General features: G+C 40.6%; 1 protein-coding gene across 12 annotated transcripts in view; it reads right to left on the bottom strand.

Annotated features, from left to right (window-relative positions):
• Positions 1–3355: 3355 nt before the first annotated feature.
• C4BPA (complement component 4 binding protein alpha) overlaps positions 3356–26386 on the bottom strand; it is a 46142-nt gene continuing 23111 nt past the window's right edge. For all 12 annotated transcript variants that reach the window (NM_174252.4, XM_059875235.1, XM_005216646.5 and 9 more), the window contains 8 exons: positions 20163–20248; positions 19792–19986; positions 19367–19549; positions 17672–17872; positions 16100–16291; positions 5790–5960; positions 4341–4516; positions 3356–3822 (listed from right to left, as the gene is read on the bottom strand). In NM_174252.4, the coding sequence (NP_776677.2) occupies positions 3619–3822; positions 4341–4516; positions 5790–5960; positions 16100–16291; positions 17672–17872; positions 19367–19549; positions 19792–19986; positions 20163–20248 (1408 nt within the window). In that variant the 3' untranslated portion in view covers positions 3356–3618. The remainder of the gene's footprint in view (positions 3823–4340; positions 4517–5789; positions 5961–16099; positions 16292–17671; positions 17873–19366; positions 19550–19791; positions 19987–20162; positions 20249–26386) is intronic.

Below are 26386 nucleotides of genomic sequence, written 5' to 3'. Positions count from 1 at the left end.
TCCACTGTCTCTGGCACCCCTCCTGGCTTTGGCAGTAATAGACAAGTCTGTTTCCGCACCACATTGAAGCATCTCAGCACATTCTCACTGCCAACAGCCCACTACCTCTCCCTGGGATCTTTGCCAGAGCTTCTGACCCTGATCCTACTCTTTGTTGCAGGTGGAGCTTGCTAGGGTGAGGCTCATGTGGTGCTTTTCTCAGCTTCTTGCCCCCTCCTTCTGGGCAGGGCTGGGGCTTGTTAGCCACTTCTCTTGGCTCCCCGCCTCCACCCTCTGGTCAGGGCTAAGACTTGTGATCTGCTTATGGGCCGAGAAGTGCAGCTTTCTCTGTATTTTGCCTTCTGGGCTCCCACTTTTGCATGCTCTCTGAGGTTCTGCAGCTCCCTCTTGGTCCCACCTGTGAGGGAGTTTCCCAGTGCATGGAAACTTTTCCTTCTTCATGACTCCCTCCCTCCCTTGGGGCACAGGCTCCTGTCCTGAAGTTCTCTTTCTCTCTCTTTTAATGTCTTTATCTTTAGTCCTACCTCATTCCAGGGAGCTTAGCTTGCCCCTTTGGAGATCTCAGGTCTTCAGCTGTCATTTAGAGGTTGCTTTGTACTTGTTTCATATCTTGATGAGTTTTTGATGTTTCTGGGGAGGCAGGTGATCTCCCCATCTTACTCCTCCATTATCTTTTTCTGCTCTAAACTTTAAATTTCTGAGATAAAATATCCAAGTCCCTTTTCTCCCTCTTACTCAAACCCTCAGGAAGCACCAAATTGAACAAATTAATCTCTTGCAAATTCTTCTAATAAAGTTTCCTAAGAAGCACAAGCTGGAATCAAGATTATTGGGAGAAATATCAGTAACCTCAGATATGCAGATGACACCACCCTTATGGCAGAAAGTGAAGAGGAACTAAAAAGCCTCTTGATGAAAGTAAAAGGGGAGAGTGAAAAAGTTGGCTTAAAGCTCAACATTCAGAAAACGAAGAGCATGGCATCTGGTCCCATCACTTCATGGGAAATAGATGGGGAAACTGTGGAAACAGTGTCAGACTTTATTTTTCTGGGCTCCAAAATCACTGCAGATGGTGACTGCAGCCATGAAATTAAAAGATGCTTACTCCTTGGAAGAAAAGTTATGACAAACCTAGATAGCATACTGAAAAGCAAAGACATTACTTTGCCAACAAAAGTCCGTCTAGTCAAGGCTATGGTTTTTCCAGTGGTCATGTATGGATGTGAGAGTTGGACTGTGAAGAAAGCTGAGCACAGAAGAATTGATGCTTTTGAACTGTGATGTTGGAGAAGACTCTTGAGAGTCCCTTGGACTGAAAGGAGATCCAATCAGTCCATTCTAAGGGAGATCAGCCCTGGGTGTTCTTTGGAAGGAATGATGCTAAAGCTGAAACTCCAGTACTTTGGCCACCTCATGCGAAGAGTTGACTCATTGGAAAAGACTCTGATGCTGGGAGGGATTGGGGGCAGGAGGAGAAGGGGATGACAGAGGATGAGATGCCTGGATGACATCACCGACTCGATGGACGTGAGTTTGAGTGAATTCCGGGAGTTGGTGATGGACAGGGAGGCCTGGCGTGCTGCGATTCATGGCGTCGCAGAGTCGGACACGACTGAGTGACTGAACTGAACTGAACTAAAGCTTTCTCAGCTCATGTGCATACTTAACAGGATATTCTACTTTCTTAGATTGTGTTTTAGATGATGAATGTGAAGATAGTTATAATACACTAGAAATTTGGACAATTATAGAAGATGATGGTGAAATCCTCTTCACAGAGTGTCTAAAGGACCACTGAGGCTCATGCTTCATCCTCATATCCCAAACCAAAAGAGGAGGAATCAATATTTGTTACAGTAAATGTATGAATTGTACTGTTTTATACAGTGTGTGAGTGGCTCCCCAGGTGGCCCAGTGGTAAAAGAATCCACCTGCCAATGCAGGAGACACAAGAGACACAGGTTGAATCCCTGAGTCAGGAAGATCCCCTGGAGGAGGAAATGGCAACCCACTCCAGTACTCTTATCTGGGGAATCCCATGGACAGAGGAGCCTAGCAGGCTACAGTCCATAGGATCATAGAATTGGACACAACTGAAATGGCTGAGCATAAGCACAAGAGATTTTAGTAGGGAGAAAAATGGATAGACTGGAACAGCACTTCAACAGAGAAAAAGCAACTAGAGAAGACGTGACTTGTGTTTTGCTCACATACCTGCTCTGGAGGTTACCATGAGCAGCCCCATGGAACCATCGGCTATGCGTGTCTCTCTGCCCTGAAGTCTCATTTCTGCCCGCACTGGCCCACAGTGCAGGTCAGATGTGACTGAGTGTCAGTCCTACCAGAGCAAGTCTTTACCAATGAAAGGAGAGAACTGGCAATAAATACCCTGCATCCTCCTCCTTGGAAAGACAACTTAGTATTGCTCCCAGAAAGCCATCAGCATGACTGAGCTTCTGCTTGCCACAGCAATGGCCTCTTGAGGCAATCCTCCCTTTCACACTTCTTCCACTCAATCACAGCACTTTCTGGGGTGCCTCCCAAGGAAAGTAGTTCCTCACTTGTCTCAGGAGAAACCAAAACAAATACCAATCAAAAGAAATTCTGAGTAAAAGGATCAGACAAATGGCTTTTAAGACCATGAATAGATACCTTCTGTGTCAAGTAGGTAACTACAGCGAATTCAAACTTATTGAAGCTTTAGTGAAAGTCTGTTATACAACATTGTCTCATTGGAGTATGATGAGGGGAATTAAAGAAGCCCCTGTTCCCACATAGAGTTCTGTGTATAAAACAGATGGAATAGCCAAAAAAGCCAAGATATGAGTAACAGAGAGATTTCAGAGGATGCAAGAATTGGAGGAAGTGGTTAATGCAAAGGATAAAAGTCTCCGAACACCCTGAGACATAAAAGTGATTGATATGAGGTTTCTCCTCAGATGGGAAACAATTGCTCAGGCTATTTTTCTTTCTATTAAGGAAAATAAGGACTAAACCAGATCAAGGACTTAGGAGCATAAAGGTGGCTGCAATGTTGGCTTCCACTCGTCAAACTTTCAGAGCTTGTTGCTGAGGATGGAATCAGGAGATGGACACAGACGAGAATCCCCTTCTCATAAGGCAATGCCCCGTGCATTACTGGGGCAGAGGCCAAGTGCATGGCACTTAGAAAAAGGCATGGCTGCTTCAAATGGGCAACAGTGAACAAGGCGTTCGGGGTGTGTTGATGTTTAATCTAAATACTGAGTGCCTAAGTGACCTATATGCAGAACTGTTGAGTAAAGGCAATGCAGAAAAATGTATTGGTGTAAACCCAAGTCCCTATGTCCAGGGTCTCTACAGTAAAATAAATGTATAAACTTTATGCATGGGTTTATTCTCAGACCTCATTTCACAGAGGCCCTAATGACCATGAAAACAAAATACTGTTGGATATGTTAATTTTTAGTGGAAAAAAAATATGTACAATGTAGACAGAAAAGCAAAAACAATGAGTCAGAAAATGATCAACAATTCTACAATCTCAAATAACTAAATGTTAACAAATTATTCTTTCTAGATAACTATTACCACAATTGATGGCATAAAGAGATGGTAAAGGTGATTAACTGAAGTGATCTATTCTGGATTAAAGTCACAAGTCACATTTTTCTCCCTCTCTCTTAAGAGAAATGCTTCTTTCTTTAGTTTATTTGTCTGAAGGATTTCAATCTCCAGGGACAGCTTGTACACTTCCAGGGCCAATTTCACCTCCTCTGGCCTTGAGAGGCACTGCAAGAGTTTCCTTCCTGTGACTACTTGTTCACAGCCTTCAGGATACTCCTAAAGGAGAAACACATAATGAGTATGCTTGAAAGACTTCTCTCCTGATTGTTAGGGGGCACAGTTCATGTAGAAACAGGCAGGGTTACAGATTCAGGACCAAGACACACCCCAGGACTGGTGGGGGAGCAGGAAAACCAGAAACACCTTGCTTCCCACCATCATCTTCCTGAGAGGAATATAACTCTGCTCTGAGACAGCCTCCCAGAAAGCTTCTGTGGGAACAGACACTACTTCTGACCATCCAGAAATGGGACAAGAGTATATCAAATCCTCTAGAAAAGTTGGGAGTCACTACTACCAGCTCTGAGACCCTCCACTCCAAAGGGGCTCAGTTTTCTCTGATCACAAGTGAGAGCAGGAAAACTTTGCATCTCCTATCGGACCAGAAGGCTCCAAAGCGAAAATGAGAGTTCCTTTGAATGAATGAATCTTGACAAGTCAGGTACCACCTTTGCTGGCAGGACAGTGCTTTGGGGTTTAATAAAACAAAAATTACCTCAAATTGTGTGACTTACCCACTCACACTTGGGCACCTCCGGGTACCAGGTTCTGTCCTCTGAGCAAGTGATATTTTCAGAACCAACCACACTATAGCCAGACTCACACTGGATAGTAATTATTTCAGGTTCAACATATCTAACCTTCTCCACAGATAACCTTCCATATTCTATCTCTGGTTTCAGACACAATGCTGCAATGGAAACATAACTTTAAGCAATACACAGATCTAAGAAAAAACATGCAAGCCTAGGGTATTAAGAATGAACTGTATTTAAGTGTTGCTAATTGTTTTACCTTTTTTTTAATCTTGAGAAGAAAAATAATATTCATTAGCATATTTATTGAGCATTGGGATAGTACTTTATCAGACTTTGGGGTAGATCTTTATGTGATCGTCTTATTTAAGTCTCACTATTTTATCTAAGGTTAAGTGACATACAGAGAGGTTAAGTGACTTGCTGAAGGACATAAAACTATTTTAAATAGCCTAACAATATAAAAAGGGCTGCTGCTGCTAAGTCGCTTCAGTCATGTCCGACTCTGTGCGACCCCATAGACAGCAGCCCACCAGGCTCCCCCGTCCCTGGGATTCTCCAGGCAAGAACACTGGAGTGGGTTGCCATTTCCTTCTCCAATGCATGAAAGTGAAAAGTGAAAGGGAAGTCGCTCAGTCGTGCCCGACTCTTAGCGACCCCATGGACTTCAGCCCACCAGGCTCCTCTGTCCATGGGATTTTCCAGGCAAGAGTACTGGAGTGGGTTGCCATTGCCTTCTCCAATAAAAAGGGCATGTGACCCCAAATCTTCAACTATCAAATCAGCTGTCTCTTGTATCTTGATTCCTGTAAGACAATAGATGAAAATTTTTCCCTCTTGCTTATTATTCTCCTGTGTGCAAAGGAGACGATGGTGGCAAATCATCCCCGAAGTTGTTGATGATGAAATGATATTAAACCTCTGTGCATGCAATAATCAGACCTCATTTTGACCTCATGTCCCCATAACAGCTGGAAAATTAGGAGTCCCTCACCACACAGCTACATTGTGAGCAGCTGGTGCCCTGCACTGGCACTGATAGAAATACTTGTGATTTCACAATGCTTGGCATTAGTCCACTAGGGCTTACATTCTAGACCAACTTTTCATGAAAATTTTCCTGCAAGCCACAGCTACATGCAGATAGAATGTACCATCTGTAGACTATTTCTGGAATTATACAAGAAACTGACAAATGGAGATGCCTCACAAAGGCTGAATTTTGTACCTGGAAAAGAAGGGGAAATTAATGTTCTGTGTGCCCTCTGTACTTTTTGCTTTGGATACCATCAGACCATAGTAATTATTTTCAATAAATCAAATCAAATGGTTTTTTTGCTGCCTCTCACAGGAAAGAAACTGTGCTCTCAATCCTTTGATGATAGTCCCACCCCCGCCCCCTTAAAATGAAGAGGGAGCCAGAGTTACCTTTACACTGAGGGACCGCAGGTGACCAGCCTGAAGATGTGCAGGAGAGTTCTTTTGCTCCAACCAGGATGTACCCTTTATCACATTCATATACAGCTTGGTGATCAAATGTAAAGAATTTAGAGACTACTTTATGTTGTCCATGGGCAATGACAGGAGGGGATTTACAATCTTGAGGTGAGACATAAAAGTAAAAGAAGGTCAGCATGTAGAATGCATATAACACGTCCTAGTATCTGTGTGGTTCAAAGGAGGCTTCCTCCTTCTGTCTTCCCTACCCATCCAATCACTCAGCCAAACGCAGGACTCGAGCTGCCTTCATGAAGGCCTGAGGCTGGGGAACCACAGAAAGGTTACAATGGACTGACAAGCACTTAGGATTGGCTTCATTTTTTTGAAAATTCACTAAACTTGACACTATTTAGGAGCCATTTTGACAGGAAGACGGAATTAAGTCAAAGTCACACTGTGCTGGTGTCACATTCCACTGCTTTTGTGCTAAATGCAGAGATGTATTTCTGGGAGAAACTAAAGATGCAAAATAAATCTGCAATCTCTGACTCATTTCTCCCAATAAGACCAGTCCATCTATCTTCCCAAGAATATACTCACTGTCCTCTAAAATAGTTCAGAAAGAGCTCATAGAAAGAATAAGAATGATGGCTTGCATGTTGGAACAATGGACACGACACAGTGCTGAGCACCTGTGTGAAAGAGAACAGTCAGGACCCACACACACTGCATGAGGAGTTTAAATAAAACAGGTCATTGGAAATGCCTTCTCTGGTGGTTCAGATGGTAAAGAATCTGCCTGCAGTGAGGGAGACCTGGGTTTGATCCCTGGATCAGGAAGATCCTCTGGGGAAGGGAATGGCAACCCACCCCAGTATTCTTGCCTGGAGAATCCATGGATAGAGAAGCCTGGTGGGCTGCCTGGTGGGGTTGCAGAGAGTCAGTCATGACTGAGCAACTAACACTTGACACTTTTGGAAATGTCAGTAAAATGTTAAACTGATGGACAATAGTATCTACAGTACTATCCTAAGATGCCTCCTTGAGGCATGGAAAATGTGATGCCAACAATGAGGTTCAAATGCTGGAGTTGCTGTGGCAAGTGGTAGAGAGAGTGATTAAGTGATTCAGAAGAGTGAGTATGCTGGAGTAGATGTGCCACACACATGCAGGAAACCCCACCAAGTGACCATGTTGTCTGGGAAGACCTGGAGGATACATTTACCAAGGACAGAAGGAATATCATAATGAGAGGAGCACTGTATCAGAGACCAGAGCTGATGATGGGAAGACTGTTTAAGAACAAGGTTCACTCTTAGCAGTCACAATCTGAGTGGTGCTCATAGGCTTTAGAAGCTAAGTAAATGTAATCATCATAAGGAGTGGCAAGTTAGAGATACAACCAGACTGAGATTAGGAAGATGGTTAATAGAACATGACATTCCTTAGGGTGAAAACAGATGAGCAGCCAACTAGATACTACTCAATCTGTACCATGGAAAGAAATAAAGGATGGATGATCAGGAGGCTGATGGCCTTTGGTCCATTAAAAATTACAATCTGTTGCTTAGTTTCTGGACCTGTACTATTAATAATCTCAGGTCTGGAGATCACTAACTGAAGAAAAAAGTTTCCATGACTAAGGAGACTACAACAACTTGAGACATATGCACAGTAATGAGTTCCCCAGTCTTCCAAGAGGACCTGTGTCCATTTACATAAGCAATTATGCACAGATGACAAGTGCATAATAATCCAAGTATTATTGGACATAGAGTTTGAGTTGACATAGATACCTGGAACCATCAAGGCTCCCTTATTAAACCACTTGGTGGGCATTTCCGTTATCTTTGAAAGTGTGGGCCAGATAGACAAAATTGGTCACTGGCATAATCCCCATATTCATCCTTGGCCTATGGGTTAAGATTGTCCTATCCAAGAAAACCAAGTAGAAGTCATTGATATGACCTATATCTTCCCCTTAGAGGCAAAGAAGATAAGTTCTTTTAAATATCATTTACCAATGTGTAGAGGAAACGGAGAAATATGTGCCAGTCTTAAATAATTGAAGATGCAAGAGTGGTCATCGTATCCCCATGTATTTCATAAGTCTGTCTACTACAAAAAATTCGGATTCTGGAGAATTACAGTAGACTACTAAAAACGCAACAGCATTGCAGCCACTGTACCACATGTGGTATCTTTGCTAGAGCAGATTAACATGTCTTCTGGTAGATGAGGCCACTGATTCAGCAGAGGCCTTCTTTGCCATCCCTGTCAGAAAAGAACATCACAAGAAGTGTGCATACATATGGAAAGGTCAAGATCCTCCATCTGCATTTTTAGTCCTTGGCTGTGATAACACTTCTGTCCTTGTCATAAGAGAGTCTAAAAATATCATGGCCATGCAGGCACCCATAGAACAGCACATTGATACAGAACATCAATGGCATCATGTTAACTCTACTGAATAAGCAAGACTAGGTGGCATGATGATGTTCCAGAGTAAGGAAGGTAGAGAAGGAAGAAAAGATGTAACTCTGAAAGGCAGGTTCAAATAGATTTGAGCAGGTTTTATAACGTAGTAGGTGAAGGCACATGGACCAGAAAGAAAGGAAGAAAAAAGAATAAATACCAAGAAACAAAAGGTAATAATTGAAATGTCTAGCTTATCTATTAGATGTGGACCATTTTCATTGATTCAGAAAATGGAGGGAAACCAGCAAAGTCAAAGAATGGGAACAAATAATGGGGGATAAAGAGAAAGTTGGACTAATGAGCAGTATTTTTTAACAAACTTATCCACTTAAAAAACATTCAGTATATACACGTTTTTAACCTAATATGCTTTTTGTTGGTGTGCGTGTGTTTTGTTTCATTTTTCCAACTGAATGATGCTTCAGGAAAGGATTTTCACTGCAAGTTCATTTCCTTTGTTCAAATTGTACAAACGAAGCTAGGTAAAAAAAAATACAACACATAAAAACATCAGATCAGACAAATCACCACCGTTACACATTTCTTAAATTCTAAACTTACATTGTAAAAGCAAATTATGAAAAAGGCGTGCGTGGTAGGGAATGAACAATGGTATAGTTCCTCTCTCTTGATGGAAGTCACAACAGTTACTAATATTTATCCCCCTGTGAAGTTCATTGTTCTAATTTCCATTTTCCAAGGAGGAAATCTGTCCTTGAGGATATCTAAAACCCTATTATGCTATGATATTAGAAGCATCCTTGATATTGGGACAAAAGACAAGCTTGTTCTCTGACCAAGTGATTGATCCATAAGCAGCACAATAATAGGGTCATTTCACTAGTACCAAGTGTCCTGGGAGGGTGCCCAAATGTTTCAACCAGTGCGTCCTGAGATCAACATACTCACAACTGAGCAGTGGATGGGAACTTCTAGGTTAAAAAGTGCCAAAGTATAAGAGAAATTTCTAGTATTGGAAACTTTTCTCAGTTCACACACACTTCAGAAGAACTAAGTAGATTTCCAAGAGGAGAAATCAAAGTTAAATTTAGTAATTTCATCTGCCTCTAGATTGTCCTTCTTTAGTAATGTTCCAACACTTAAACTGCAAAAATGTAAGGAGGGGAAAAATGACACTCATCTCAAGATCTGATTTTCTATCCTTTCATTCATTTAGCAGATAGAGACTGAAAGCTGATGGGTGCTGAGCTTTGTACCCCTCCCTATCTTTAAGAAGTCAGCAGTTGGCTTTAGTGAGAAGAAGTCAGGAGCTATAGAATTTGTGCCAGCTTTATTCAACATTTTCTTTTTTAAAGTGTGGATTTGGATCTGACCATATGAATGCACAGTTATAAGCATTTTTTTTCTTCTGCATGAAATTGATCAGGATCCTGTGGGGCTCCTGGGCACAGAAGCCCTTCTATCCCTGGTTTCTTGTAAGGAACACACCTTCAACCTCCATGACATTCCCCTAATTCCAAAGGGCAGATTCTAACAAATATTAATTTAGGAAAGGAAGGGATGAAAAGACAAGGGAGGGGCACCCAAGAAACAATAGAGCCTTGAGGCAGTCTTGGTCTGCCTCAAGGATACATAACAATGTCTTTAAACTATTTAAGATGTCAGCTTCCCACTGACATCTAATAGAAGCAGAAGATATTAAGAAGAGGTGGCAAGAATACACAGAACTATACAAAAAGATCTTCAAGACCCAGATAACCAAATAGTGTGATCACTCACCTAGAGCCAGATATCCTGGAATGTAAAGTCTAGTGGGTCTTAGGAACCATTGCTGCCAATAAAGCTAGCAGAGGTGATGGAATTCCAGCAGATATTTAAAATCCTTAAAGAAGATGCTATTAAAGTGCTGTACTCAATATGTCAGCAAAACTGGAAAACCTAGCAGTGGCCGCAGGACTAGAAAAGGTCAATATCATCCGACTTCCTAAGAAAGGCAGTACTGGATCTTCTGTTCAAACCACCAGACAATTGAACTCATCTCCCATGCTAGTAAGATTTTGCTCAAAATCCTCCAAGCTAGGCTTCAGCATTTGTGAACTGAGAACTTCTAGATTGCAAGTTGGGTTTAGAAAAGGCAGAGGAAACAAAGCCAAAAGCTGGTTCTTTGAAAGGATAAATAAAATTGCCAAACTATTAGCCAGACTCATCAAGAAACAAAGGGAGAAAAAGCAAATCAATAAAATTAGACATGAAAATGGAGAGATCACAACAGACAACACAGAAATACAAAGGATCATAAGAGACTATTATCAGCAATTATATGCCAATAAAATGGACAACGTGGAAGAAATGGACAAATTCTTAGAAAAGTACAACTTTCCAAAACTGAACCAGGAAGAAATAGAAAACCTTAACAGACCCATCACAAGCACGGAAATTGAAACTGTAATCAAAAATCTTCCAGCAAACAAAAGCCCAGGTCCAGACGGCTTCACAGCTGAATTCTACCAAAAATTTAGAGAAGAGCTAACACCTATCCTACTCAAACTCTTCCAGAAAATTTCAGAGGCAGGTAAACTTCCAAACTCATTCTATGCGGCCACCATCACCCTAACACCAAAACCTGACAAAGATGCCACAAAAAAGAAAACTACAGGCCAATATCACTGATGAATATAGATGCAACCTTCTTAACAAAATTCTAGCAATCAGAATCCAACAACATGTTAAAAAGATCATACACCATGACCAAGTGGGCTTTAGCCCAAGGATGCAAGGATTCTTCAATATCTGCAAATCAATCAATGTAATACACCACATTAACAAATTGAAAAATAAAAGCCATATGATCATCTCAACAGATGCAGAGAAAGCCTTTGACAAAATTCAACATCCATTTATGATAAAAACTCTCCAGAAAGCAGAAATAGAAGGAACATACCTCAACATAATAAAAGCTATATATGACAAACCCATAGCAAACATTATCCTCAATGCTGAAAAGTTGAAAGCATTTCCCCTAAACTCAGGAACAAGACAAGGGTGCCCACTTTCACCACTACTATTCAACATAGTTTTGGAAGTTTTGGCCACAGCAATCAGAGCAGAAAAAGAAATAAAAGGAATCCAAATTGCAAAAGAAGAAGTAAAACTCTCACTGTTTGCAGATGACATGATCCTCTACATAGAAAACCCTAAAGACTCCATCAGAAAATTACTAGAGCTAATCAATGAATATAGTAAAGTTGCATGAAATAAAATCAACACACAGAAATCCCTTGCATTCCTAAACACTAATAATGAGAAAATAGAATGAAAAATTAAGGAAACAATTCCATTCACCATTGCAACGAAAAGAATAAGATACTTAGGCATATATCTACCTAAATATATAGAAAACTATAAAACAGTGGTGAAAGAAATCAAAGAGGATACTAATAGATGGAGAAATATACCATGTTTTTGGATCGAAAGAATCGATATAGTGAAAATGAGTATACTACCCAAAGCAATCTATAGATTCAATGCAATCCCTATCAAGCTACCAACGGTATTCTTCACAGAGCTAGAACAAATAATTTCACAATTTGTATGGAAATACAAAAAACCTCAAATAGCCAAAGCAATCTTGAGAAAGAAGAATGGAACTGGAGGAATCAACCTGCCTGACTTCAGGCTCTACTACAAAGCCACAGTCATCAAGACAGTATGGTGCTGGCATAAAGACAGAAACATAGATCAATGGAACAAAATAGAAAGCCCAGAGATAAATCCACGCACCTATGGACACCTTATCTTTGACAAAGGAGGCAAAACTAATACAATTATGTAAAGTTTAAAAATAAAATAAAATTAAAAAAAAATAAAGACAATATCTTTAACAAGTGGTGCTGGGAAAACTGGTCAACCACTTGTAAAAGAATGAAACTAGAACACTTTCTAACACCATACACAAAAATTAACTCAAAATGGATTAAAGATTTCAACGTAAGACCAGAAACTATAAAACTCCTAGAGGAGAACATAGGCAAAACACTCTCCGACATTCATCACAGCAGGATCCTCTATGACCCACCTCCCAGAATACTGGAAATAAAAGCAAAAATAAACAAATGGGACCTAATTAAAATTAAAAGCTTCTGCACAACAAAGGAAACTCTAAACAAGATGAAAAGGCAGCCTTCAGAATGGGAGAAAATAATAGCAAATGAAGCAACTGACAAACAACTAATCTCAAAAATATACAAGCAACTCCTACAGCTCAATTCCAGAAAAATAAATGACCCAATCAAAAAATGGGCCAAAGAACTAAATAGGCATTTCTCCAAAGAAGATATACAGATGGCTAACAAACACATGAAAAGATGCTCAACATCACTCATGATCAGAGAAATGCAAATCAAAACCACAATGAGGTACCATTTCACGCCAGTCAGAATGGCTGCGATCCAAAAGTCTACAAGCAATAAATGCTGGAGAGGGTGTGGAGAAAAGGGAACCCTCTTACACTGTTGGTGGGAATGCAAACTAGTACAGCCACTATGGAGAACAGTGTGGAGAATCCTTAAAAAACTGGAAATAGAACTGCCATATGACCCAGCAATCCCACTGCTGGGCATACACACTGAGGAAACCAGAATTGAAAGAGACACATGTACCCAATGTTCATTGCAGCACTGTTTATAATAGCCAGGACATGGAAGCAACCTAGATGTCCATCAGCAGATGAATGGATAAGAAAGCTGTGGTACATATACACAATGGAGTATTACTCAGCCATTAAAAAGAATACATTTGAATCAGTTCTAATGAGGTGGATGAAACTGGAGCCTATTATACAGAGTGAAGTAAGCCAGAAAGAAAAATACCAATACAGTATACTAAAACATATATATGGAATTTAGAAAGATGGTAACGATAACCCTGTATGCGAGACAGCAAAAGAGACACAGATGTATACAACAGTATTTTGGACTCTGTGGGAGAGGGAGAGGGTGGGATGATTTGGGAGAATGGCATTGAAACATGTATAATATCATATAAGAAATGAATCGCCAGTCCAGGTTTGATGCAGGATACGGGGTCCTTGGGGCTGGTGCATTGGGATGACCCAGAGTGATGGTACGGGGAAGGAGGTGGGAGGGGTTCAGGATGGGGAACACGTGTACACTCGTGGTGGATTCATGTTGATGTATGGCAAAACCAATACAATATTGTAAAGTAATTAGCCCCCAATTAAAATAAATAAATACATATTTTAAAATAAATAATAATTCAGAATAGGAAAAAAATAAAAAGCAGAGACATTACTTTGCCGACAAAGATCTGTCTAGTCAAAGCTATTGTTTTTCCAGTAGTCATGTACAGATATGAAATTTGCACCATGAAGAAGGCTGAGTTCTGAAGAACTGGTGCTTTCGAACTGTGGTGCTAGAGAAGACTTTTGAGAGCCCTTTGGACACCAAGGAGATCAAACCAGTCATTCCTAAAGAAAATCAATCCTGAATATTCATTGGAAGGACTGATGCTGAAGGTAAAACTCCAATACTCTGGACACCTGATTCAAAGAGCTCACTCATTGGAAAAGACCCTGATGCTGGGAAAGATTGAGGTCAGGGAGAGAAGGGGGAAACAGAAGATGAGATGGTTGGATGGCATCACTGACATGAGTTTGATCAAACTCTGAGAGATAGTGAAGGACGGGGAAGTCTTGCATGCTGCAGTCCCTGGGGTCGCAAAGAGCCAGACATGACTGAGCAACTAAACAACAATGAGACAAAAGACCTCCACCCCCAAAACCATGCGATTCTGATGACAGAAATCAAAGAAGACACAACCAGATTAAAAAATACCATGTTTGTAGATGAAAAGAATCAATATGGCTAAAACGACTATACTACACAAAGCAGAGTCAATGCAATCCCTATCAAACTACCAATGGAATTTTTCACAGAACTTGAGCAAAAAGTCTTAAAATTTGTAATGGAGACACAAAGATCCTGATTAGCCAAAGCAATCTTAAGAAAAAAACAAAGCTGGAGGAATTAGCCTCCCTGACCTCAGACTATACTGAAAAGCTACAGTCATCAAGAAAGTATGATATTCATACAAAAGTAGAAATATAGATCAATGGAACCGGATAAAAAACCCAGATAAAACACATACACAAAGGGGGCAAGACTACACAATGTTGGAAAGGCAGTCTCTTCAAATGATGCTGGGAAAATCATATACAGCTACAAATTTAAAAAAATAAAATTAGACCATTCTTTAACACCATAGACAAAAAATAAGCTCGAAATGGATTAAAAACCTAAATGCGAGACCAGACTCTATAAAGCTCCTAGAGGAAAACATAGGCAGAACACTCTCTGACATAAATTCCACCAGCATCTTTTTCAATTCATCTCCCAGAATAATGGAAATAAAAACAAAAATAAACAAATGATATCTACTTAAACTCAAAAGCTTTTGCACAGCAAAAGAAACAATAAACAAATGAAAAGACAACAACAACAAAAGACAACCCACAGCTTGGAATATTTGTTAATGATGTAACTGAAAAGGGATTAGTCTCCAAAATTTATGAAAAGCCCATGATGTTTGCTGATGCTACTGCTGCTGCTGCTAAGTCGCTTCAGTCGTGTCCGACTCTGTGCGACCCCATAGATGGCAGCCCACCAGGCTCCACCGTGCCTGGGATTCTCCAAGCAAGAACAGTCACTGCTGCTGCTGCTGCCATGATGTTTAGCACTATCAAAACAAACAGCCTAACCAAAAATGGGCAGAAGTCCTAAATGTTGACGTTTCTCCAAAGAAGACATACAGATGGACAAGAGGCACATGGAAAGATGCTCAGTATCACCAATTATTAAAGAAATGCACATCAAAACTACAATAAGATATCACCTTACAGCAATCACAATGGCCATTATCAAAAACTCCACAAACAGTGAATGCTGTGGAGGATGTGGAGAGAAGGGAACCTTCCCACACTGTTGTGGGAATGTAAATTAGTACAGCCACTATGAAGAACAGTATGGAGGTTCCTTAAAATCTAAGAATAGAACTACAATATGACCCTGCTATCCCATTCCTGGGCATATATCTGGAGAAAAACATGGACTGAAAGGATGCATGCACCTCAATGTTCATTGCAGCACTGTTTACAATGGCCAAGAAATGGAAGCAACCTAAATGTCTATGAATGGATAAAGAAGATGTGGTACATAAATACAATGAAATAATACTCAGCCATTACAAAGAATGAAATAATGTCCTTTGCAGCAACATGGGTGGACCTAGAGATTGTCATGCTGAGTGAAGTAAGTCACACAGAGAAAGAGAAATATCACATAATATCACCTACATGTGAAACCTAAAAGGAAATGATACAAATGAACTTACAAAACAGAAACAGACCAACAGACTTAGAGAATGATCTTGCGGTTGCCAGGGGGAATCATGGGGGAAGAGATAGTTAAGTAGTTTGGGATGGACACATACACACTACTATATTCATAATGGATAACCAACAAGGACCTACTGCATAGCACATGGAATTCTGCTTAATGTTACGTGGCAGCCTGGATGGGAATTGTGTTTGGGGAGAATGGATATACAGACATGAGTCCCTTTGCTGTTCACCTGAAACTATCACTGCATTGTTAATTGGTTACACAGTTAACAAAATAAAAGTTTCAAAAAAAAAACAAAAAACAAAAAAAAAGATTTTTAATATAGATAGAAAAACAAATATATTCACTAAAAACTTGGTAAATAAAATGCAAAGAATTATAATCTCCATCAATTTGACATGAAAAACTTCTTTTAAAAAATGTGTTTCCATAAGGTCTTACCTGGTCTGCATTCTGGTGTTCTAGGACTCCAAGTGCCATGTTTTGTACATAAAGCATCAAACATATATTTACTATGACATTCATATGAAATCTTATCTCCACTGATATAGGTACAGTGAGTACTAGTGCTAGGTCTTCTGTGTAGAGTGATGCTTCCATAATTATTCAGGTTTGGTTCTGGGCAACATACCTCTAAAAAAAAATAAAAGAAGACTAATAGTAAAATCACTATGAGGAGGCTCCTATGGCTAAATCCCATTTCTACCTTTAGAAGATCTCATCACTGAAGAGAGATTGGGATAACAGGGACACCAAGTCTGTTCTCCCAGTCCCTGATTTGCTAAAGCACTCCAGCTCATTTGTTTCCAATACCTTATTTAAGTGGTGGTAAAAGATTTTATTAATGATATTTTAATTCCATGATATTAAGGTCTTTCTTTTTATTTCCACAAAATGAGTTTGAATGACTGCAATTAAACTTTAACTCCTAATGTGAAACAAATAATCTTTCAATATGTGAACTACCATTTTTCATTATTTATGAAAGTGAAAGGCACTTAGTCATGTCCAACTCTTTGCGATCCCATGGACTATATAGTCCATGGAATTCTCTAAGCCAGAATACTGGAGTGAGTAGCCTTTTCTTTCTCCAGGTAATCACTCCCAACCCAGGGATCAAACCCGGGTCTCCTGCATTGCAGGCGGATTCTTTACCAGCTGAGCCACAAGGGAAGCCCAAGAATATTGGAGTGGGTAGTCCATCCCTTCTCCAGCAGATCTTCCCAGCCCAGGAATTGAACTAGGGGTCTCCTGAATTGCAGGTGAATTCTTTACTAACTGAGCTATCATTATTTGTGCATTTCACATATTTTTTCAATTCCAATCTACAGAATAAAGTTCCCTGTATTCTGTGCCTCAGTGTCTTCACCTCTAAAATGGCAAGACTCCCATAGATAGGTATAAAAATGCATGTTGTCAATTGCAGAGTCCCATAAAATTGCATCCATATGTCTCTCAGTCCCTCACTTACTCTCAAGTGAGACTAGAGACAGTCTCCTTCCTGTCCTATTGAGGCAAAAACACTGAGTCAGGGATCAGAGTCTGTCTTTTAGAGGCAGGTCATTCAGCCCACAGTCCCATCACTCAAGAGACATGAGACACAAGTCACGCTGAAGTTGGTTGAGTTCATGACTACTTCACAGACTTTCCTCTGCAAAGCACCCCAGAGCCTATACTGGGGAGGAAAGGGCTGTTGTGGAGGTCTGACTCAAGCAATGGTTGAGTTGTATTCTACATTCTACCTTTACCAATATTGGAGCTAATACTTAATCTGTGTAATATTTGACTTCTGTGCTTGTATCTCATTTGATTCTGAATCAGGATAAGATTATAATTTCTCAGCTCAAACTCCAAGAAATTTATGGTCCCTTCTGGTGATAATAGTTCATATACAGTTCAATTAATATAATGTCAAATTTATCTTGAGGGAAAAATTACATCCATTTAAGATGAAAAATCAAGCTCATACTGAATATTTAATATACAAAAAGATTTACAAAAAAAGAAACTCACCCTTACATTCTATGTATGGGCTCCACTCCAAATTGCTCTGACAAGTCACAGTTGTAGGTCCATCTGTCTCTGGCTTATAGCCAAAATGGCACTTGTAGCTCAATACAAACCCAATATCATACACTTGCTGTTCTGTTTGTGTCTGGTGGTCATATCTTTCCCACAAGGCATGAGGGATGTGTGGTAAGCCAAGACAACCATCTGCTCATAAAGAAACAAAAAGGGAAAAGTACACTCTCAATAGGGATGCAACAATGATCAATGAGCCTGTCATATAAAAGGGTGGCAAGTCCTCGTTCAGCCGGGAGCCAGCCTACCATGGCTGATGAATCAGCCATACCAGAAAACACACAGGACAGGCATCCAAATGTGGAAGGCATCAGAGAAGTTCTTACTAGGGGCACTGACAAGTGATTTCTGTGTGTTGTGCCAACTTTTTAAATGTGAATTCTTTTTCATCTTCATTTTATATCACAAACTTTAGTCTCTGAATTGAAACATTGGGCTTGCTAGGTAGGTATGGCTGGAGAAATGTTTCAGGCAAACACATCAAACTTTCTTGTTTCCTGACTAATAGAAGAAAATAAACAAGAGCCATTCCTCTTATTCAGATGACATCAGGAGCTTTATCATTGAAGGGTTTGTCAAGAACAAATAAAATACCAAGTGACTTTTGAGCCTAAATCTGTGTCTTATCATCTTCACTCTTTCCTGATAATACAGGTTCACAATATGGAAATATAATACAAACACGTCAATTTGGACATTTATTATATTTTCATCTTCAAGGGTAAAGGTCTTTTTAAACAGTTTTATTGAGAGACAAGTCACATAACATAAAATTCATCCATTTAAAGTATGCAATCCAGTGGTTTTCAGTATATTTACAGAGTTTTCCAACCATCACCACTATCCAATTTTTGGATATTTTTACCAACCCAAAAATAAATTCAGTACTTGTTAGCAGTTACCCCCTAGTCTTGTCTTCTCCCAGGTCCTAGAGACCACTAAAAGACTTTCTCTCTCTATGGATTTTCCTAACCTGGACATTTCAAATAATGGATGTCTGGTTCTTAAAATGAGGATAATACTAGTGCCCACAATTCTGGACAGAATCCATTGAATTAATTCTTGCTATAAACCTATACTAGCATCAAGTCATTATTATTACTATTAAGATAATTTTCAGGGATCCACATGAGTTTATAATTTCAGAGTATGAGAATTACATTGATAGTTAATCCATACAAAATTTTGTGTAAGTTAGAAAAAGACCTTTTTCCCTCAGGGCTCTTTACTGTTTATCTTTAAAACAATTATCATATGATCTTTGTTAGAACAAAGCAATTTTCTATCAAGTTCAAGAAAATTGTTGAAATAAACATACTATATTTTGAAATAAACATACAATAAACAGTTTATTGTAGAGCAACCTCTACAATGCTAAACTCTATCTTTAGGGGTGGAGTATGCACAACCTTTACAACTGTGTGTGACAGCTTTTTGTGATGTTATATGGTCTTGCACAGTATACTGTAATCCTTTTTTTCAACAAGAAAAAAAAAAGAGGGATTGATCTAAATTTAAACTTCTAGTGTGATTCAGATGTGCTTAGGCATGTAAGTATGCTCCCAATAATATTTCTGGATATCTTTAGATGCCAAACATTGAAACTCTTTCATGGTCCATACTTACTGAGTTCACAAGTGGGAGGAGGAGGATTCCAGCTATTATCAGCTTCACAATGGATTAAACTATCGCCTTCAAGCCGAAAACCTTTATTACAGGCATATACAATAGACTGTTGATAAGTATAGATGGGTCCAAACCCAGAGGTTATTTTTCCATCTTTAACCACTGGTTGAACACAAATGACTTCTAAAAATCCACAAGAAAAGACAAATTTCAACTTTTAAAAGCTTCAGTAAAATGAGATTCCATCATATCAGTGCTATTTGTTACCACAAACTGGTACAGCATAAATATCAGTTTACCAAATTAACCACTGCGTCATTAAAATAATTAGTTTTTCTTTGAATAATTTCACCTCCCCCAATACCTTTCCCTTCCTTTTTCTTTTAAACTAAGAATTCAAACCAAAATTCATCATTATGACTTACTTTTACAAGAAGGAGGGCTTGGACTCCAAACACCTATTGTCTTATTTTCCACTCTGCAAGAAATGGAGGCTTTGCCTAACATTGAGAAGTCACGGTCACAGCTGTAGGTGACAGAAGAGCCATATGTGTAGAAGTCTTCATCGCCACCATTGTGTCTCCCATTACTAATGGTTGGAGGAGGTTCACACTTGGCAACTGAGATGAGTGAAGAGGAAGAAAAAATGAGGGAAGTCATCCTTAAAATCTAATATTCATGATGCAAATTCTAATGAAGTGTATAAGAAGCAACAATGAGGGACATGAGTTTTATTATTACCTAACATGTAATAAAGTTTAAGTTCATAGTCAAGTCAAAAAGAGTCTTTGCTTACTTATACATTGTGGGAGAGGATCACTCCAGACAACTCCTTTATCTTGTAGCTGACAATAACTGTTGGCTGAGCCAATTAAGACATACCTGAATAAGACAGGATTGAAGATTTTAATGAAATTATTCCTAGTATAAATTAAGTTGAATAAAGAAGTCTGAACAAATAGACTTACTATTCTATATTAAAAATGAAGAAATAATATTTTATCACATAATACTTTCCATTAAGAATGCCATTCTGTAAAATTCTATCACTGCAATGAGATGTGTATCTGTTCATTTGTTCTTTTATTCTATAATTTAATACTATCCTGGCAAATTAAACTTTAAACTTGATCTCATCAAATCTGGGTACTCAAGTAAATGAATAAACAGACAAAGAAGCATGTTACTTTCCTAAGTGAAATGATTAATCCTGATTAGCCATGGGACATTGGCTTGCTTAAAGCAAGAGTGGTGATGGTGTTTATATCTGAAAAGTAGGGAGATTTCCTGGGCACCACCTTGTACTATTTCCATGCCCTCTAATTAAAGCCAGTGAAAACTATAACAACCCAATACATGCAGGACTGCAAATTGTCCTTAAAGAATAAAGGTTCACACATCTTGGGTCAGAAATCAAGTCTCAGTAAATTTAAGAAAATTGAAATCATATCAAGTATCTTTTCCAGCCATAATACTATGAGACTAGATGTCGATTATGGGGGGAAAAACTGTAAAATAAATAAACACATGGAGATTAAATAATACATTCTAAGTAATGAACAAGTTACTGAAGAAATAAAAAGGGAAATGAAAAAAATCTTTAGAAACAAATGGCAATGAAAACACAACCCAAAACCAATGAGATGCATCAAAAGCAGTACTAAAGGGAAGTTTATAGCAAGACAACCTTACCACAAGAAACAAGAAAGAATCAAATAAAAAACCTATGTTAGGTAGTTAGAATAGAAAACAGGAGTCCAAAATCAGATCAGATAAGATCAGTCACTCAGTCGTGTCCGGCTCTTTGCGATCCCATGAATCACAGCACGCCAGGCCTCCCTGTCCATCACCAACTCCCAGAGTTCACTCAGACTCATGTCCATCGAGTCAGTGATGCCATCCAGCCATGTCATCCTCTGCCGTCCCCTTCTCCTCCTGCCCCCAATCCCTCCCAGCATCACAGTCTTTTCCAATGAGTCAACTCTTCACATGAGGTGGCCAAAGTACTGGAGTTTCAGCTTCAGCATCATTCCTTCCAAAGAAATCCCAGGGCTGATCTCATTCAGAATGGACTGGTTGGATCTCCTTGCAGTCCAAGGGACTCTCAAGAGTCTTCTCCAACACCACAGTTCAAAAGCATCAATTCTTCGGCGCTCAGCCTTCTTCACAGTCCAACTCTCACATCCATACATGACCACAGGAAAAACCATAGCCTTGACTAGACGGGCCTTTGTTGGCAAAGTAATGTCTCTGCTTTTGAATATGCTATCTAGGTTGGTCATAACTTTCCTTCCAAGGAGTAAGCGTCTTTTAATTTCATGGCTGCAGTCACCATCTGCAGTGATTTTGGAGCCCAGAAAAATAAAGTCTGACACTGTTTCCACAGTTTCCCCATCTATTTCCCATGAAGTGATGGGACCAGATGCCATGATCTTCATTTTCTGAATGTTGAGCTTTAAGACAACTTTTTCACTCTGCACTTTCACTTTCATCAAGCGGCTTTTGAGTTCCTCTTCACTTTCTGCCATAAGGGTGGTGTCATCTGCATATCTGAGGTGATTGATATTTCTCCCGGCAATCTTGATTCCAGCTTGTGCTTCTTCCAGTCCAGCGTTTCTCATGATGTACTCTGCATATAAGTTAAATAAGCAGGGTGACAACATACAGCCTCAAGGTACTCCTTTTCCTATTTGGAACCAGTCTGTTGTTCCATGTCCAGTTCTAACTGTTGCTTCCTGACCTGCATACAAATTTCTCAAGAGGCAGATCGGATGGTCTGGTATTCCCATCTCTTTCAGAATTTTCCACAGTTTATTGTGATCCACACAGTCAAAGGCTTTGGCATAGTCAATAAAGCAGAAAGAGATGTGTTTCTGGAACTCTCTTGCTTTTTCCATGATCCAGCGGATGTTGGCAATTTGATCTCTGCTTCCTCTGCCTTTTCTAAAACCAGCTTGAACATCATGAAGTTCACGGTTCACATATTGCTGAGGCCTGGCTTGGAGAATTTTGAGCATTACTTCACTAGCATGTGAGATGAGTGCAATTGTGCGGTAGTTTGAGCATTCTTTGGCATTGCCTTTCTTTGGGATTGGAATGAAAACTGACCTTTTCCAGTCCTGTGGCAACTGCTGAGTTTTCCAAATTTGCTGGCATATTGAGTGCAGCAGAGTCCAAAATGGCGGTGGCTAAAAGACAAGGAGGCAGGCAGCTGCGACCGGCACACTAAGCGCGGCTGTGAGGAGCTACCCACAGCCGAGGTCGGGGCAGTGGCCGAGAGTGCCAGGCTGCAACGGTGCAGGAACAGCCGAGAGGAGCTATCCCGTGTCCGAGGTCGGGGGGGCGGCCAAGAGGAGCCACCCCGCGTCTGAGGTCGGGGGGCGGCCAAGAGGAGCCACCCCGCATCCGAGGTCAGGGGTGGCAACGAGAGCAGTTACCCCACGTCCGAGGTCAGGGGCAGTGGCCAGGAGGAGCTACCCTATGGCCCCACGCCCGAAGCCAGGGGCGGCGACCAGGAGGAGCAACCCCACACCCGAGGCCCGGGGTGGCAGCCGGGAGGACCAACCCCATGTTCAAGGAGCCGTGGCTGCGCAGGTGAAGGAGGGCCTAGAGGAGCTATCCCATGTTGAAGGTCAGGAATGGCGGCGGTGAACAGATACCCCTCATCCAAGGTAAGGAGCAGCGGCTGCGCTTTGCCGGAGCAGCCGTGAAGAGATAACCCACGCCCAAGGTAAGAGAAACCCAAGTAAGACAGTAGGTATTGCAAGAGGGCATCAGAGGGCAGACACACTGAAACTATACTCACAGAAAACTAGTCAATCTAATCACTCTAGGACCACAGCCTTGTCTAACTCAATGAAACTAAGCCATGCCCATGGGGCAACCCAAGATGGGCAGGTCGTGGTGGAGAGATCTGACAGAATGTGGTCCACTGGAGAAGAGAATGGCAAACCACTTCAGTATTCTTACCTTGAGAACCCCATGAACAGTTCAGTTCAGTTCAGTTCAGTCCCTCAGTCGTGTCCGACTCTTCGCAACCCCATGAACCACAGCACGCCAGGCCTCCCTGTCCATCACCAACTTCCGGAGTTCACTCAGACTCAAGTGCATCGAGTCAGTGATGCCATCCAGCCATCTCATCCTCTGTCATCCCCTTCTCTCCTCCTGCCCCCAATCCCTCCCAGCATCAGAGTATGAACAATATGAAAAGGCAAAATGATAGCATACTGAAAGAGGAACTCCCCAGGTCAGTAGGTGCCCAATATGCTACTGGAGATCAGTGGAAAAATAACTCCAGAAAGAATGAAGGGATGGAGCCAAAGCAAAAACAATACCCAGATGTGGATGTGACTGGTGATAGAGGCAAGGTCTGTTGCTGTAAAGAGCAATATTGCATAGGAACCTGGAATGTCAGGTCCATGAATCAAGGCAAATTGAAAGTGGTCAAACAAGAGGTGGCAAGAGTGAATGTCGACATTCTAGGAATCAGCGAACTGAAATGGACTCGAATGGGAGAATTTAACTCAGATGACCATTATATCTACTACTGTGGGCAGGAATCCCTTACAAGAAATGGAGTAGCCATAATGGTCAATAAAAGAGTCCAAAATGCAGTACCTGGATGCAATCTCAAAAACGACAGAATGATCTCTGTTTGTTTCCAAGGCAAACCATTCAATATCACAGTAATCCAAGTCTATGCCCCAACCAGTAACGCTGAAGAAGCTGAAGTTGAACGGTTCTATGAAGACCTAAAAAACCTTTTAGGACTAACACCCAAAAAAGATGTCCTTTTCATCACAGGGGACTGGAATGCAAAAGTAGGAAGTCAAGAAACACCTGGAGTAACAGGAAAATTTGGCCTTGGAATACGGAATGAAGCAGGGCAAAGACTAATAGAGTTTTGCCAAGAAAATGCACTGGTCATAACAAACACCCTCTTCCAACAACACAAGAGAAGACTCTATACATGGACATCACCAGATGGTCAACACTGAAATCAGACTGATTATATTCTTTGCAGCCAAAGATGGAGAAGCTCTATACAGTCAGCAAAAACAAGACCAGGAGCTGACTGTGGCTCAGATCATGAACTCCTTATTGCCAAATTCAGACTGAAATTGAAGAAAGTAGGGAAAACCACTAGCGCATTCAGGTATGACCTAAATCAAATCCCTTATGATTATACAGTGGAAGTGAGAAATAGACTTAAGGGCCTAGATCTGATAGATAGAGTGTCTGATGAACTATGGCCTGAGGTTCATGACATTGTACAGGAGACAGGGATCAAGACCATCCCCATGGAAAAGAAATGCAAAAAAGTAAAATGGCTGTCTGGGGAGGCCTTACAAATAGCTGTGAAAAGAAGAGAAGCAAAAAGCAAATGAGAAAAGGAAAGACATAAGCATCTGAATGCAGAGTTCCAAAGAATAGCAAGAAGAGATAAGAAAGCCTTCCTGAGTGATCAATGCAAAGAAATAGAGGAAAACAACAGAATGGGAAAGACTAGAGATCTCTTCAAGAATTTTAGAGATACTAAGGGAACATTTCATGCAAAGACGGGCTCAATAAAGGACAGAAAAGATATGGACCTAACAGAAGCAGAAGATATTAAGAAGAGATGGCAAGGATACACAGAAGACCTGTACAAAAAAGATCTTCACGACCCAGATAATCATGATGGTGTGATCACTCACCTAGAGCCAGACATCCTGGAATGTGAAGTCAAGTGGGCCTTAGAAAGCATCACTACAAACAAAGCTAGTGGAGGTGATGGAATTTCACTTGAGCTATTTCAAATCCTGAAAGATGATGCTGTGAAAGTGCTGCACTCAATATGCCAGCAAATTTGGAAAACTCAGTAGTGGCCACAGGACTGGAAAAGGTCAGTTTTCATTCCAATCCCAAAGAAAGGCAATGCCAAAGAATGCTTAAAATACCGCACAATTGCACTCATCTCACATGCTAGTGAAGTAATGCTCAAAATTCTTCAAGCCAGGCCTCAGCAATATGTGAACCGTGAACTTCATGATGTTCAAGCTGGTTTTAGAAAAGGCAGAGGAAGCAGAGGTCAAATTGCCAACATCCACTGGATCATGGAAAAAGCAAGAGAATTCCAAAGAAACATCTATTTCTGCTTTATTGACTATGCCAAAGCCTTTGACTGTGTGGATCACAATAAACTGTGGAAAATTCTGAAAGAGATGGGAATACCAGACCACCCGATCTGCCTCTTGAGAAATTTGTATGCAGGTCAGGAAGCAACAGTTAGAACTGCACATGGAACAACAGACCGGTTCCAAATAGGAAAAGGAGTACCTCGAGGCTGTATGTTGTCACCCTGCTTATTTAACTTATATGCAGAGTACATCATGAGAACCCTGGACTGGAAGAAGCACAAGCTGGAATCAAGATTGCCGGGAGAAATATCAATCACCTCAGATATGCAGATGACACCACCCTTATGGCAGAAAGTGAAGAGGAACTCAAAAGCCGCTTGATGAAAGTGAAAGTGGAGGGTGAAAAAGTTGTCTTAAAGCTCAACATTCAGAAAATGAAGATCATGGCATCTGGTCCCATCACTTCATGGGAAATAGATGGGGAAACTGTGGAAACAGTGTCAGACTTTATTTTTCTGGGCTCCAAAATCACTGCAGATGGTGACTGCAGCCATGAAATTAAAAGACGCTTACTCCTTGGAAGGAAAGTTATGACCAACCTAGATAGCATATTCAAAAGCAGAGACATTACTTTGCCAACAAAGGCCCGTCTAGTCAAGGCTATGGTTTTTCCTGTGGTCATGTATGGATGTGAGAGTTGGACTGTGAAGAAGGCTGAGCGCCGAAGAATTGATGCTTTTGAACTGTGGTGTTGGAGAAGACTCTTGAGAGTCCCTTGGACTGCAAGGAGATCCAACCAGTCCATTCTGAATGAGACCAGCCCTGGGATTTCTTTGGAAGGAATGATGCTGAAGCTGAAACTCCAGTACTTTGGCCACCTCATGTGAAGAGTTGACTCATT

Source organism: Bos taurus, chromosome 16 (assembly GCF_002263795.3).
Source record: "Bos taurus isolate L1 Dominette 01449 registration number 42190680 breed Hereford chromosome 16, ARS-UCD2.0, whole genome shotgun sequence".
In the NCBI taxonomy this organism is placed as follows: Eukaryota; Metazoa; Chordata; class Mammalia; order Artiodactyla; family Bovidae; genus Bos; species Bos taurus.
This window is presented reverse-complemented; position numbering and strand designations above follow the sequence as displayed.